General features: G+C 38.6%; 1 protein-coding gene across 2 annotated transcripts in view; it reads right to left on the minus strand.

Moving 5' to 3' along the window:
* The window catches only part of PIK3C2A (phosphatidylinositol-4-phosphate 3-kinase catalytic subunit type 2 alpha), a 66,676-nt gene that overhangs the window by 35,788 nt on the left and 14,103 nt on the right, over positions 1 to 16,785 (minus strand). Inside the window, exons 3-10 of one of the 2 annotated variants that reach the window (XM_066640755.1) lie at positions 11,613 to 11,719; positions 10,526 to 10,683; positions 6,904 to 7,024; positions 4,077 to 4,188; positions 2,623 to 2,702; positions 2,451 to 2,514; positions 1,276 to 1,419; positions 610 to 652 (exon numbers count right to left, since the gene is read on the minus strand). In XM_066640755.1, coding sequence (XP_066496852.1) covers positions 610 to 652; positions 1,276 to 1,419; positions 2,451 to 2,514; positions 2,623 to 2,702; positions 4,077 to 4,188; positions 6,904 to 7,024; positions 10,526 to 10,683; positions 11,613 to 11,719 — 829 coding nt within the window. The remainder of the gene's footprint in view (positions 1 to 609; positions 653 to 1,275; positions 1,420 to 2,450; positions 2,515 to 2,622; positions 2,703 to 4,076; positions 4,189 to 6,903; positions 7,025 to 10,525; positions 10,684 to 11,612; positions 11,720 to 16,785) is intronic. The other variant, XM_066640764.1, reaches the window with a different exon arrangement.

A 16,785-nucleotide genomic window follows, 5' to 3' on the forward strand; every position in this document is an offset into this window, starting at 1 on the left:
GCCTTTTTAGTGCTAATCTCATGTACAAAGCTTCCTGCTGTGAAATTCAGAAGATTTTGTTCCTTAAAGCCACAGAGAAATCACCTTCCTTTGTTAAAAATGTACATTACACCTATTTGCAAGACTATATACTAGCTTTCAAAGCTTGACAAAGGAGATTTCAGCCCCATCAGAGGTTCAGAGAACAGGTAAGTTTTTTTAGATGATCTTCTTAAATTGTCTCTTTTTAAATCACTGAGGGTACAGTTGTTAAAAAGTCATCTCTCAGAGCCACTTAGAGTACAAAAAACCCCAACAAAACCCCAGCTCTATTGAAAGTACAGTAAATGCTATTTTTTCTTCCCATTGGCAATCTTTGGTACCACTGGCATAAAAATTTTGTGCTGATTATATGTTTATTCACAGAAAATAAACCATACATAGTATCTGGTTAATTTTTAGCTAGGTTACAGACCAAGGTGCTGGTGAGAACATCCTAAAAGGGCAATATTCCAGCATAACTTTTACATTTTAACACAAAAAAATACTTCCAGATTAGTAAAAACACCCCAAGAATACTAAAAGATAACTGAAGACATCAAGATAAAAGATAGTAAACTATGCACATACCGAGTGTGTTCCTGCTAGTGTCACCCAATGATGCTGATGGCACCTATGCAAAAAGATATTTTTTTAAAAACATCCTCACAACTGAAAAGCCTTGGTTAAACTATTTTTGAAACATATGAAACACTGAACAGCATTGCACTCTGTTCTTCAAACAGTCAAACAATTTTAAAGTTACCCTAGAAATATCACAGAACATGCTTTTCTTTCAACACAAATATTTAGCTCAGTAGACATGAAGCAAGGATTCTCGGTGTTGCAGGTCCTTTTCCACACCTCGTCCTCAACTGTAAAAATACAGCCACCCCCCCATATCTGCAGGGTGGGGTATGTTCTGGGGGGCTCCCCCATGGATGTGGGGGACCCTATCTCTGCACAAACATCCCTGCAGCCATGAACATCTCTTAGGTGCTTATCACTAGAGCCAAATGAAAATGTTTCTTCCTTTTATAGGACACTATAAGCATGCAAGCTTATAGCACAGCATGCAGGCAGCCAGCCTGAATGCTTAAAGAGACAAATTGAACTTTAACAGGAAGCAGTCTCTTCTGAGGAGCTGAGGGAGAATTTTCCCCTTCCTAGCTTTGTGCTTTATCAAATTGCACTTGGGGAGACAGGGGTGGGGAGGGGAACTCTCTGCTAGGATTCTGTATGAACAGAAATAATTACCTCTGAATTTTTACCCTTAGAAAGGTTAACTGCTCTTCTTAGCTTCTTTACAGATGCTGTTATTGCAGGAGTCTCAACCCTATCCAATGTACAGCAAATTTTTCTAACAGCTTTAATGATCTGATCTACTGTTTTAAGCTGGTTCTAGTGAGAAAAAAGCACAATACAAAAGCAAGTTATACATGTTACCAACACACATTTAGCGCACAATAATGGTGTCAGTCACAGGCTGACAAGCATCTTCAGACATTGGGTGGCATGACATTATGCCAAGTGCTCTGTTGCCATCAGCAGCTCTTCATTTGTGGAAGAAAAGCTGAATGCATGCATCAACACCTTCTGCACACAAGTCATCTTGTGTGGGCCCAACTCTCCTTCAACTGGAAGAAGTTACTGACAATGACAGAGCACTCTGCATAAAGTGAGGATACAGCCTATCAATTGAAGACACAAACTGGAATTGAAAGATTTCAGAGTGTATTTTTGAAAAGAACAGAAATATGTCCATCTACATGAAACAATTAGGAGAGGTCATCTAAGGATTTGGAGGTGGATTTCATCAATATGCAGACAACACCCAGCTCTCTCTTTCCTCCACTGAATATTGGGATGGTGGTTGAGGTTCTGGAGTGTTGCATGGGGATAGCTGGGAACTGGAGGCAGGCTAATGAGTTGAAATTAAATCCAGACAAAGCAGATGTCCTCTTGGTCTGGAAATCCACAATGCAAGAATCAGATTAGCAACTTGCTCTGAATAGGGTTGCGGTCTCTCTGCAGAAACTGGTTCACACCTAGGGAGTTTTTCCTGAATTCATAGCTGCTTCTAGAGTACCAGGTGGCAGTGGTGGTCAGGAGTGCTTTTGCCTAGCTTTGGCTGGTATGCCAACTATGACTGTACCTGAGTTGTTCAGACCTAGCCACAGTGGTCCATGCCCTTGTAAGAGCAAGACTTGATTGGAGACTAAACATTAGAAGTGGGATTTGACACACACACACACACGCACGCACGCACTAAACCTTTTACACAGTGAATAAGCCTACTTCAACTGCCATAACTCTCTCACATACACCACACCCTGTATTTACTGGCAAATTACCCATTTATCCTTTTCATATCTGTTAAAAAACTGGCCACAAATGTAACTTTAGCTGGGCATGAAATGTACACAGCTTACCTCATTTTTAAGAAGCATGTCCACTTGATTATGATAGGCTTCTAACTGTTCTTCGAGAGAATGACTGAAACAATCAATGATTACATTTTAAGTAGATGTATTTGAGAGAATAATATGCAGACATTAGGGTACAAATCATTTTATTACAAGGGATGCATATAACAATGGTTACCTTTGAATACTCCCTCTGAAAAGCTTTTCTACATGGCAGAGATGCTTTGTCAAATCTATGGGTGTCCCATCATCATCTTCCTAACAATGAGAAAAATGCTGTTAAAAAACTGTCAGTATTCCATCTCGTTCTATTGAATGTAAAAGCAATTAAATATTAAACATAAAAGTAAGTTGCTTTACAGAATTTGAAAATGTGAAGTCTGGCAAGGTTTCTCTTCTTTAAATATGGAAATTTAAGCAGTAACGGACTTATTCAAAATGAAAATTCTAAAGATACTTAAGGGTTGGCTTTTGATACATGCATCAATATTTCTCATAGCATTCAATTTTTTTTAACTTTAACAATATTGATCACAACACCACAAGCTATGCTGTAAAATCCCTTTCAGTTTCATTGATATCATAGTCTTCAACTTCATCAATGAGTATTTCCCATCTCTATGAAGACTTTAAAGCAGCAGAGGCCAGGATCCAAAGAGCATTATATACAACCAAGGCTGAAATCCTAAGCAAGATGACTAGGGAGTAAGCTTCACCATAGATGATGGAATTTACTAGCACAGACCTGTACCATAAAGCACTTCTGCACATGCACACCTTCCACTGTGATTACTACTGTTACAAGGATTTCCTGAACTTTGAGGTGCTGGGTAATGTCAGCAATTTGCAATCTGTGAATCTTCTGTGAAAGCCTGCACGGCTGCAATTTAGTTGACTTACTATCTACTAACATGTTACATTTTATTATAATAGGATTAATTTGTATTTATGGTGGTGAGTTAACATAAGATTCTCAACTCAAGTGTGCTGGAAACGATGGTTGAAATTCTTTTTGTGCCTTTGTCTAATTTCTCTGCTGAATCAGAGACTTTTGAATTTTGATTAGAAATATAAACACAATACGTAATTCACTAAGACCGCCAGCTACAAAACAAGTATGTGTATGTTTACCTAAATCAGGGGTGCTCACACTTTTTTGGCTCGAGAGCTACTTTGAAACCCAGCAAGGCCCGGAGATCTACCAGGGGGGAAGGAAGCGTCTGACAGACACCCCCTTTAATGTATGGAGCCCCTGCTGGAGTCTAGTCAGTTTCGTCAGTTTTGTTGCTGCATGCCTGAAGAGCAGCTAAAGTGTCAATTTCAGTGTCAGTTTAGTGTCAGCTAAATATGTCAGTTTCGTCTAGTCACTTGACAAAACTGACATATTAACAGTTTGGAGAGACAGGGCTCCGCGATCTACTCATTTTGCCTCGCGATCTACCAGTAGATCACGATCCACCTATTGAGCACCCCTGACCTAAATTAAAAAACACATCTATTTGTAACTATGAGGATAAACTACTTTTGCTCAGCTCCAGACCATAAAAGACAAAGACATGCAGAGTCTCAATATTATACATGAAATCAATAAGCCATACTAGTCTTAAGAATTTGCATTTACTTAGTACTTACTTGTCGTGCCAGATCTCTGCATACTAAACTGCGGGTCAAGAGCTGCAGTTTAATTTCCATGTCCCATTTTCGGCAGTTCTGAACATATTCATGGCTTCCTACACTGTGCTTACTGTAAAAACAATGAATGCTTCAGTTATCTATTGCAATGTCGACTAGAAATCAATCCTATGACCCAGAGTAGATATAACAGTCACAGAATTTTACCCACTCTGTCCTATGTATTTCCCCCTCCCCTTTTCAGTATTATCTGCTCTGAAGCATCACATCTGCACAGAAAGTAACACTAATCAAAACTAGCTTCCCCTGGTTTGAAAGGGACACATAGTTAAGAGGACAAAAAAATACAGATTGGAATCAAGGGGCTGCTTGTACCAGAAGGCACTTCTGTTCACACAGGAGAGGATCCACAACTTGCTCAACTCCATCTGCAGCCCACACCACAACTCATGCTATTCTTGAAAGCCTCCTAATCCTAAGGAGGACTTTGGGGTGTATTGGATATTGCAGTAAAAAAGAGGCAGGAAATGCATGTTTCATGAGCAAAACGTCACTTGCAGCTCTTATAATTCAACCCTATGCTATAATGAGTGTTTTGACAGACATACACATTTAATTTTTTTTAAAATGAATGGAAATAATTGAATGAACCCCATTCATTCTTTTTTCTTTTAATGGCAATTTTAAAGAGAATGTGTTTCAAATGAAAATCTACTTATTCTTCATTTGTTTATATTAAAGCCCCCAAGAGGCTTGCAATAGCCTCTACAACATGTATGGTCACAAAAAAGTCAGAGATGTGCTTTTTAAATTGCCTAAGAATAGAGCTATTCTTAAAGGTTTTCATTTTTTTGCTGCTTTCATTCGCTACTCCCAAGAAGGAAAAACGCAGAAAGCAGTGTTATGGTTTTTTAAAATTCATTTTCATAAGTTATAGCTCTGAAAGTGTACTAGGTCAGTGATGTAGGTAGTATAATATCAGCAGATGCAGCCACAGTCATTACCCATGCACCTGCCATCCCTGTGCATGGGTCTAGCCCATTATTTTTTCACAGATTTCCCAGTTTATTTTTTCTCAGATTTGGGGGTATTTTTCCCCCTACAAAAATGAGAAGTGCTGAAAGCACTGTAGTGTGTTTTTATTTCATTATCGTCAAAAAAATAATCACACCTCTACCTATAAAATGTAACCCTTTTATCTAATCTGTCCGAAATTTGGTAATTCTTATCCTGTGAAGGGGGGGCAGAAAGCTAGAAAATTTCACGCCTAACACTGAAGCTGGATTCAGGTGAAGAGCACCAAGATCTCACAGTGAAAGCAATGGGAATCATAGATTACCAGCAGTTAAGGACCCTTTTTCCTAACCATCTTTTGGCATTTCCACTACCTTAAAGGAGTAGTAGAATGCCTGAAAGTGTCATGCCATTTGGATGGAAACACAAAGAGACAGATAGCATAATACTGATCTCAGCGGGAGGCACAAAGGAAAACTAAAAACGAAAAGGAGAAAATGAAATGAATTCAAACACAAATTAAGTACAAAAGTTTGTTGTTTTTTAAACATACCATGTGACAAACTTTGGGAAATGTCTGAAAAGAATATGATAGTATCCATTTAGGCTGTTGCATTGGGTACTGAACACTGAAATCATTGTTCAAATATTTATTGTAATTCTGCAGCCAACTTCAAAACTTAGCTCTGATTTTCTTAAAATTCTTTGATACACCATTTAGTTCTCCACTTCAGGACAAATGTTAGCATCGTTTTTAAATTTTTTTTTTTTTTTTTTTTTTGAAACATCAGATTTCAAGTTCCCTGTATTTCAAGTTCCCTTAAGATTGTGATCCGGATTTGTGAAAAAGTTCTTTTGATATCATAAAATAAAGTTTTATTCAGTGAAAAATTGTTTACAGAAGCATCTGCTGCACCTCTATCCTATCAGAGATCAAAGGCTCTCACTTGCTCCCTCCAAAGAATGTTCTTCTCTAAACAAAAGCCACTCAGTCCACAAACTGAACACATTTCTCCATCTTCTGTAATTTCAAACTGTTATACCATATATACTTGCATCTATAACTCAGATTAGTTCAAGTTATTTTTTCCCCTAGAAGGGTTTCTATCTGCCTTCACATTAAAAGCTATATCTAAAACATTGTTACCGTATAAAGAACGAAATAACCCAGACATAACATCAGTTCTGTATTTTCTCAATAAATACAGTAATGCCAGAATTAAACTTACATACTGCTTTCAACATTTTTGCTGGGAACAGCAGTCACATTCTAGTCCTCTGTGGCACATACTACTGCACTTTTTACAGCATGTATGCTAAACATGTGAACAGGGGGATGAATGGTATGCCACTTAACAGAATCAGAGTTCAAGATTTGACACAGAAATATCCCTAAACAAAAATATGACAATGGATTTTTTTAAAAATGCTAGACATCAGCTACATACTGTAAGAGAGGACAGACACTGAAACTGTTTTTTTTTTCCAGATAGTGAGCTGACATCCTCAAAAGTATACACCCAGAAAACCACACTAGCTTCTTCTAACATGATGTATGCACCTCATTTGTGATAGTGATAGCTTATTGTAAAAGTATCTAAGCTTGGTGATACTACTATGATTTTATAAATACTGAACTTTAATTCAGACAAATAGGAAATAGCCAGAAAATGTCGTTGCCAAGCACAATAGTTCATTTATCAAGTTTTAGAAAAGCATATCCAGCACCCAAACTAACAGAAAGCTTTTACAGTCTAATACTTACTGAAAATCACATTTATTTTTGCTTTCGAAAAGGAAAATATCTGCTTACTTCTGCAAAACTTCTTCTTGTCCACAAACTTTCAGGATATAACTGCCAATGTCCACGTCATTCAAGTCATCATGCACCCAGCAAAGTGCTTGCATTATTATAAGCTCAACTGGAGAACTTGCTGTTTAAAGAGGAAAAGGAACACAAAAGACAACAGAAAGCAGTTAAGATAGCACAGAGCTAAATAGTAACTGTTGATGTTTTTCCTGTTAGAGACCTTGCCATGAGAAAATCTTTCTGGTTTTTCAATATAAATTTTTCATGTTTGCTTTGGTGCACTACCAGGAGGTTCCTTTACACTGATCTGTTAGTATTCTTATTGGATTTGCCTATCTAAAATAATTTTCTCTCTCTCTCTTTTTTTTTTTTTTGAAAGACTGTCTATGTTCTAGCTCAGAGGCAACTTGATCAAATATTTTCCTATTTGGAAATTTGAGGAAGCAGTATAAAAAAATTAAAAAGCAAATGCTGACTTGCCCATTAATTAAGCTAAAGAAGCTAAAAGCATAACCAATGGTCCATCAATGAACTTGGCAAGATCATGAATAAAGCTAGCTATGTTTCCAAATAGTATAGGCCCAGAAACAGAGGGCCAGGTTATTTCCCATGCCCATTCCAATATGTGGACAGGAAGCAGCACAGCAGTGTCAGCAGCAAAAGGACTGCTAAGGACTAGGCTGTCCCCTGGGGAGGTTGGGTGCCCCCTCCTCAAGAAAAAAAGATGTAGGCCTGCAAAGCAAGCTAGCAAAGACAAAACCCGACCTGCTTCTCCAGAGGCGAAGGTCAGTCTGGGAAGCAGGGGGAAGCCCCTCCACTCAGGAAACTTTGCCTGACCTGCCTATCTTGAGAAGAACAGCTACTCACCTTAGGAAGACTGACCCCACCATGGAGAACCCACTGGAGAATGTATAAAGCTAGCTATGTTTCCAAATAGCACAGGCCCAGAAACAGGTTATTTCCCATCCCCCCATTCCAATGTGCAACTTTGTCAAGTATAAACTAGAACATGGTTACTCATAACAGTGGTCTATGGAGCAGCACCGGTCCATGAGTCATTGGCTGCCAGTCCCCAGTGAATTTCCAGTAAAGAAAGTAATAGCCATAGCGCAGATATGGCAACGGTCCCTGGCATATTGGAAAAAATTGCTGGTCTGCCACATCAGGTAATTTGAGATGAACTGAACTAGATTATAAGCACAAGTGTTAACACAATTTGAGATGCCAGCTGTCAAAACATTTTGACACTTATCTCTAGAAAACAACTTTTAAATATTGAATATATCAAAATGTTTTGAGATACCTTGGATATATCCTGGTGTCAATTTACAGCAGGCCTTGATTTTAGTTGCCAAAAAGGCATTTTAACAAATACAAGTTAATTTTCTGAGGTCCTAACCTCAAATTTCACACTTACACATAGGTAACAGACATCACAGATTATAATTTCTATCCATAGAAAGTGTGCTGCGGCACTTTGGTGATTAAAAGTCTAATTATAGTATGAATTGTTCTATCATATCTCAGTTCATCAAGTTTTGAACTGCTGCATTCACCTTATAAAGCAATAAACCAGTAGGCTCTTGTGGTACCAAAACTCTTTTGGTCTTTTAATATGAAAGCCAGTCATGAACAAAATGCCTCACTGTATCAATGATACCTTCATAGTAATATTGTAACTGGCTCCTGCCATGCCCAGCACAAAGTGAAAAATGCCAAGTTCTGCATTCAGGGAAAGGGGGGCTCAGTTTTTGCCAGACAACAGATACCAAACCAAATTCTACCAAGACCTCAGGCACATGTAGAGAACTTGTACAGCGATAAAGTCCATGGCTACTAAAAATAACGGCTGGCTAACCATTGTTCTGGCTAGGTTGAGACACTACAGGGTGCTGGATAAAGTCTTGGGATCAGAAGGCTCCAGGACCAGTTTGCTTTGGTCCAACTTCAGTTAGTACAACCACTGCATCCATTCCTGAATCAGTAAGGTCCAACTACAGTTATACACACATTGGTTAGATAATCTAGAAGAACATCCAGAAACTTCAATTGTTGAACATGTGACCAGCACAAGGCATGGTCATGCCTCTGCCTTGTCAAATGCATTGATTGCTAATGCTTTTCTGGATGCAACTGAAGGTACTGGTTCTGACCTTTCAAGTCCTAAATGGCTTAGGACCAGAATATTGCAAGAATATTGAATATGATAGCAAGAATATTGCTATTCTCCCTGCATATGAAATTGCTTGGTCCTTGAGGTCAACCAAGAGGGTCTTCTTTTGTGTCTTATTACTGGCAGAAGTGTTTCAGGAAGCAAGATGCAAGAAGGCCTTCTCAGTTATGGCAACCAATCTGTAGAACTCATTGCCCCAAGATGCTAGGCTATCTCCATATTTGCCAGTTCTAGTGACACCCGAAGACTATTCAGTTCAGCTTTGGGAAGCCTAAATTTTGACACTGTATATGTTGATCTGGGGGCTACATTACAACATATCCCTGTTAATAAGCAAGTAGGCCCCTTTTAAAAAGGTGGCTCTCCTCTATTTAGCAGGAAGCAGCTGTCCCTATCCATCCCTTTCAATGGCTGTTGCCTCTACTTGCATTCCATTTTAAATTAGGAGCCCTTTTGGGACAGCTTCTCATTCATTTGCTATGTAAACCACTTTGATAACTTATTTGTTGAAAAGTGACATTGCTAGACTAGATAAACATGCAGTTAGCATTCTGGAACTTCTGTAAAAAGAGTTTGACAATAGGGGTACATGCAAATATTTTGTTCATCATATATTTCATTTTAATCATTTAAACACAGCAGTTGCAGTAATAGCATCAAAATATTATCAAAATGTTACACTAGAACCTCAAAGTTTAGGTCACCCTGGAGCACTGGGGGCATCCCAGTCCACTTGTTGGAAGCCAGATGCCAACTATGCTACAGTTGTCACTGTTTAACCCCTGCCCATCTTCCAAGGGGAGCATGTCACCCTAAAAGTTGAAGAAACCCATAGGCCCTCTCTTTCCTTGCTGATGCTGTTATCCCAGAGGCCCTTGTGCCTTTGGGAAGTTTTCCATTTCCTGATAGGCCACCAGTCAACTAAGAGAAGCAGCATTTCATATGCTGCTTTTGAGTCAGCTAGCTCTGCTACCCTTAATCCTGAGACACAAAAGAAACTAGCAATGCTAAGTTAAAATCCCTGCTAACTGGGTAAGAGGCGCTTTTTTTAAGTGGGTGCTCCTCTTTTATCTAGCGGGGGAGAGTAACTGGAATTCCTCAACCCAGCAATGTCTTTTCTAGTGGCTGTCTGCTGGTGTTCTTTTGCATCTTTTTAGATTGTGAGTCCTTTTGGGACAAGGGGCCATTAAATTTTCTCTGTAAACTACTTTTGTGAACTTTTCATTGAAAAGCAGTACATAAATACTGTTAATTCCTTTTTTAAAGTTCCCCAATAATTTCACTATTAATCTGATAAAGCCTACTTAGATGGAAATCTTGTGCTATAAGCAGCTAAAAAGCAAGCTGTAGAATAATTATACTCACCCAGAATTTAGGAAACAGTTACAGGAATTATCCCGACTTAACTTTTTAATCTACCAAAACATGATAGCTACAAAAACGGACACTCACCATCACAGGTAAATATTACTGGCTGCTGGAAACCTTCAATTTCTATTGAAATTTTGATGCTGGAGTTTTCTCCACTAATGTGTCTTTGCAACATGACAGGACTCAACACAAAGCCTGAGTTTGTATCAGGATCACTATGGAGAAATGTGGTCCTCAACCTGTAAGTGATATATAAATCTATTTCTCATTTCTGATTAACAGCAATGTAATTTAACATAGTAGTAAAAAAACAAAAGAACCCAGCAATATACAATGCATTAGGATGCACTCCTAATGGCCCTATTCAACTTTCCAGCACCAATGCAGCGGCAATACAGCCCCGAGGTAAGGGAAATTTTTCCTTATCTTGAGGTGACTTCCATGACTGCTCCCCCCTTCTGGCAGTATGCAGTGCATGCCCTGCCCTGTTGGCATGGCTGAATCCGGGTTGGAAAGTTGGATAGAACTGGGTCTTAAGTATACAGTACTTTCTTGGAATTATAACTGAATTCAATATTATTAGATGTTAAAGATCAGTCCTTTAAATTATTTTTCCTGAACTATTGGACCCATTTCTCTTTACTTTCTTAGATTACCTGCCCCTAGAACCACACAAATCAGAATATGGATTAAATAAAATGTTACAGAACACTGTGTACGTGATTTGCAATTCAGAAAAGGGAAATGCTTATTTGATGAATTAAGTTGAAACAGGGATGGGATGTTATAAGTGAGGAACAAACTGTAAGGACTCCTTACTTTGGGAGTACGTATACCTAAAGATGAATTTAAAATTTTTTAAAAACAAGTGAGATATTGTAACAGACGGAAAAAACCATGATGGTCTGCTTACTTTGCAATAAGTTTGGTTTCACTGTTATAATACCCACATAAGCACTACAAACATACATTATGACCCTCTGTACAATTTCCATATCCTAATGCAGTCCTTCAGCCATAAGGTTTACCCAATGCTGATTTAGGCCATATGCTGGAACAAATGAACAAAAGCAATGCTGCTTTGCTACTTCTCTAAGCAACACACATTATGATTTAGTCATTTCACTTGGTAGTATTGAGAGTCAGTCTGCGATGAATTGCTACTTACTTTGCAATGGCATCACAAAATGCTGTTAGTTCTTTATTTTGCCCTTCAACGTTTTTAAAAAGTCTCTTTCCTGTTGGCAGGTTAGTGGTCCCACTGTCTGTCTGACTCTGAAATTTAAGAATCAATCAATCAAGAAAAACTCCTACAAATAATTTATAAATTAAATTTTGAATGCTGACACACAAATTGCTGCCAGAGTTCAGCTGTACAGGTTCATCTATAATTCATGAAAATATTTTATATAGAACCTGTTATGACTCATTACTTGACTCCTGTACCATCTATATATTATCAACATATATTCTTATTCAATAATAATATATATTCAATATATATTCTTATATCAATATATTCTTATTATCCATAAGAATACAGGTTGAGACTAATTATTCCTGTGGGTTCCTTTCCAAGCACTCACTGGATTAAAAAAAAAATGCACTATAGCAAATCAATTTAAAAAACAAAGTTTCTTTGCTCCAGTGATTGAAAAACAGCCTTGCTGACCTTTTGACTCTAAGACAAGAGTCATTAAGAAGACAATCCATCAGCACTTCACTCAGCCCCTCCTTTCACCAATGCAAAATGATCACCTTTCTTTCACCTGCTGGGGGAAGGGTCGGGTCTGAAGGAGAGAGAAGGATTGATGGATTGTTAGCCTGCTTACCCCCCCCCTCTCTCATTAAGGAGACTTGTTAAAGGACTGTTCAGTTTTTAAAACTGATTTTAAAGGGATGCATTTTTCCCCTTCTCCAGGGATCAGCACATTCTCTCTCATTTGCAGGGGCCATTCGTGTTGAATCAAATCCGTGTATAAAAAATTCGTGTATAAATAGGCTGGACCTGTATTGCATATTGTATTACACAGTTGAAATGTGCAGTATTCCTCACAATTTAATAACATGTTATATAAAGTTGGACAATCAACTCAAACATAGTGCACAAGGTAGATATGAATTTTATTTTCCAACATGAAAGATCTATCTTCCATTTTAAGAGAGATCTTTACATATGATAACATCATTTTCAGGTCAAAGTTTCAGCTCTAATGTAGTATGCAGTTTTCTCATACCATCACCACATAAACCCAGGTTTCATCTTCAGAGCTCTGGAGTCAGAATACCCAACCACAGTCTGTAGCAAAAACTTGTCACAACTTGTGTTTTCTGCATTTATACAGAAAGTCCCCCTTTATATTTTTTATACCAAATCATCAGTGAGTACAGTAACTTGGAGAATTACACAGGTAACGTAGACAGGTTTTTGGTCCAAAAAATAAATGAGGAAAGAGAGGGAGAGCATCAACAAACAAAGATGAGCAAGAATGAATGGCAACAAATGCTATTAACACATTCTACAGTTAGGAAACAGCAACCTTCATTTAGAAAATTAGTTTTGCCTGCAACACAGTAGCCAAATGATGCTCTGTTGTGTGGAAGAGAATAAGATAGAAGTAGATTGTGCAAGTTGCACTAAAGGAACTTTTGATCTTGAAATGCAAGTTGGCATTGACTCCAGCTCAATGGCGGCAGCAGCCATTAGTGCACTTGCACTATACAGTACCTCTGGGTACTTATATAAGGCAACCTGTCATTCTACTAGAGAAGGACTAAGACAAAGCTTTCCACTGTATCCCAATGATCAAAGTAGTTCCTGACCCTTAAGTGCTGCTTTGAAGTTGCAATATCAAAAACCTAAAGGGAGGAGAACTGAGAGGTAAGTGGAAGAGATCTATATGGCATGCTCACTTTGTTAGTCTGGCACATGCCTCTCCTGAACTGCAAGTGTTAAAGGTGAAGGAGCATAGTGAGTTGTTCACAGAATTTATTTATTTTTTCACATTTTTATACCCTTGGTCTACACAGCTGCTCCCCTCCTTTTGTCCTCACAACAACCCTGTGAGGTAGGCAAGGCTGAGAGAAAGTGACTGGCCCAAGGTCACCCAGGAAGCTTCATGGCTGAGGATGGATTCGAACCTGGATCTTCCAGGTCTGTCCACCTCCCAAACCACTACACCACCCTGGCTCCATAAATCTAGGCTGAAGAACCATTGCCAGGAATTATGCTAAAATATAACTGTTAGAACTAGCAAAATAACATAATAGGACATTTAATTAGAAGTATATTTCTGTTGTTGTTGCTTCAAGTTGCTACAGCTACAAGTGCGGCAGTTTACCTCCATTTTATTACTTTGATTCCATGACTATAGCCGGAGTCCCTGAGGCAGTTCATGGTTGAAAACAGTCACGTTCTGGCAACTCCTGCGACGCCACTGGAACCAACCGTATTGGCCTCTGCCTTTCTGTTGGACCATTTCAGCGACGTGGAGAGGGGGGATTTGCTGCATGGGTAACAGCCTATCCTCCATACCTACTTTACCCAGGCTTCGCGCACTGGAGAGGACACTCTGTTCCAGAACCACCATTCAGAGCGTGACACAGTCTTCCGAGACTGAAGGATGCCAATTGTAGCTGCTATGACATTATAGTAGCTCTTAATTCTATTAGATTAACAAACATGTCTTGTAAGTGATAACTACTTTGCAGCTATTCTAGTGGTCTCATAAGAATACAAAAGAGTCCTGCTGGATCAAACCAAAGGCGCATCTACTTCAGCATTCTGTTTATCACAGCTTTACAAGGGGAGAGGCAAGATATAAATCTTTTAAACAGATAAAGGAATAGTCCACCAGCTGCCTCTTGGAAGCCCACAACCAAGAAACAAACATTTTTTTCCTACAGTTGCTCCCCTGCAACTCAGAGAGAATGTACCACATGGAGAATGTACCACATGTATTCAGAGAGAATGTACCACATGGACAAACTCAAAACACAGTGCTGATGCCAGGTTGCTGGGAGCATTTAAACAAAGCCCTGAACTGGGCATCTTCTCATAGCACCTCCAATGAAACAACAGTCACTATCACTGCCACTAAGGTTCAGGGTCACAACACATAGCAACTGGGCCTATTAAGATATTGCCTGTTCAATTCAGATAAACAGAAGTTCACTAATTTTAATTATACACTACCTAAGGGATGAAGAGAGGTTCTAAAATCATCAATGACATCACTTAGTTGCCTAATCAACAGGCACAATGCGGAGAAATGCAATTTAAATAATGTTACTAGGATATAATTATTCTCACTAAATCCAGGGCTATGGTGTCGTTCCACTAAACCTCCAACTTCACCCAAAATTGCTTCTAACTCCCGCTCCACAGCCCTTCTTGGGAGTCAAAAGTCACAATCTCAAACCTATAATGGCCACAGGCACACTGAAGACATTTTCTGCTATCCAACGTCATCTCCAAAATGCAAGCAGAAAGAAGTAAAATCTAATCTTTGTAAAGAAACTGGAGAAAGAATTCTGAGCTCTATTTAATTCCACAATAATTCTAGTTTTTATAGCTTCTTCCTCCAGTTTCTAAAATATGAATTCAGTGGCATTCTTGTGGAAATAAGTTCTGAACTAAAATGTATGTAGGTTTACTTCAAGAGGTGGAACATTTTATTCATGTTACTTAAAAACTTGAACAAACATTTATACAGCTGCTATTAGTTAAGTCAAGATCCAAAAATCTCTAGTCAGTGTCTAGGAAAAAATTTATAAAAAGTAATTTATATAACAGTATGAACTCTGAAATGGGAGATGCTTTAACTCTAGAGATGCTTTAACTCTATAGTTACTGCCACCTGCTAATTGGGTAAGAGGCACTTTTTCAAGTGAGTGCCATCCTTTTAGCAGGGGAGAGTAATTGGCCCGCCTCATCTTAGCAGTGTCTTTTCTAGAGGCTGTCTGCAGGTGTTTTTGCAACTTTTTAAATTGTGAGCCCTTTTGGGACAAGGAGCCATTTGATTTTTTTCTCTGTAAACTGCCTTGTGGACTTTTTTTTGTTGAAAAGTAGTATATAAATACTGTTAATAATAATAACAACAACAGCAGCAGCACTTACTCAGAAATAAACATAATTGATTGTGTTCCCAAGTAAATCGGACTATACAAAAGTTATTACACGCAACACTTCTGAAGAGGCTACAGTAGTAAAAGTTCCACTTTTTTGATAATGCACATCTAGTTCATTTAACATTCAAAACAGATCACTGCTTCCTCTTTCACAAAAACATTCTTTTAAAAGTTGGTTGTTCTAGGAATGAGCCAACAATGTTCACAATGTTCATGTACAAACTGTTGCCATCTCTTCTTCCCATTAGTTTTAGAACAATGGCTTGGAGTCAAAAAACCAAAAGCAGCATACCTCTTATGAAATGAAGTTTTTCTACCCCTCTTCTCTATCCTGCAGCCCCTAGCCCCTAGAGCCTGACCTTGAAAAATAGAGTCAGACTACAGCAGTTCTGCATAGTTACCATCCATACTGTGTCAGTAATCTTGAAATCACTTCTTCAAAAGCAGGCCTGAGAGGAGAGGAGAGGCAGGGGGGCCAGGCTTCCAGAACTACATAAAAGGCTCACAAAGTACCACTTTCAATGTGCTGTAGATAAATACACTGATCAGTCAAAGTGCATTTTCAATTAAATTTATTGACATTGATAATGAATACAGTAATCAAAATGCTAGATTTGGGTTTTTTCACTTGAATTTGTAAACAATGTTGTTTTAACAAACAAGTTATAACATTTGTGTGTTTTCAGTTAGCTTCAATCCTCCGTGCTAAGTTAAAATTGTCATTTAAAAACTTGTTTTTTTAAAAAGGGAAAATTTAGGAAAGAGAAAGCAGGCACCTTGCCCCAGGCCCACTGCCAGCTCTCAGCTGCCCTCTTTACAAGTGGTCTATAGGACTTCAGTGAAGGAGTTAATTGGCTTCAAAAGCTCAGCTGAAGGATAGCATATGAACTCCATGAACAAATAAATCTGTTGAAATAATTTTTCATTTGCACCAACACTATTATCTGGTAGAGAATTTCCTAGTCTCGTGGCTTTTAGGAGGACACCAAAATTAAGCCACTCTGAAACAAAATATGGACTTTCTGCATACAGTCAGTTCTCTTTATATTCAAATTTGCTATCTGCAAATTCGCTTACCTGTGAGGGGCAGAACTGCCACCTACTTCTCATTATCTGTAAATATTGGGCAGGTGCACTGGGGTGAGGGGCTCAATGCAGCTACAAGCAGGCAGGGGTGATAAAGGTTGCAGAAGGAGGAGAGACAGTGGCCT

The sequence above is a fragment of the Tiliqua scincoides genome, chromosome 1 (genome assembly GCF_035046505.1).
Source record: "Tiliqua scincoides isolate rTilSci1 chromosome 1, rTilSci1.hap2, whole genome shotgun sequence".
In the NCBI taxonomy this organism is placed as follows: domain Eukaryota; kingdom Metazoa; phylum Chordata; class Lepidosauria; order Squamata; family Scincidae; genus Tiliqua; species Tiliqua scincoides.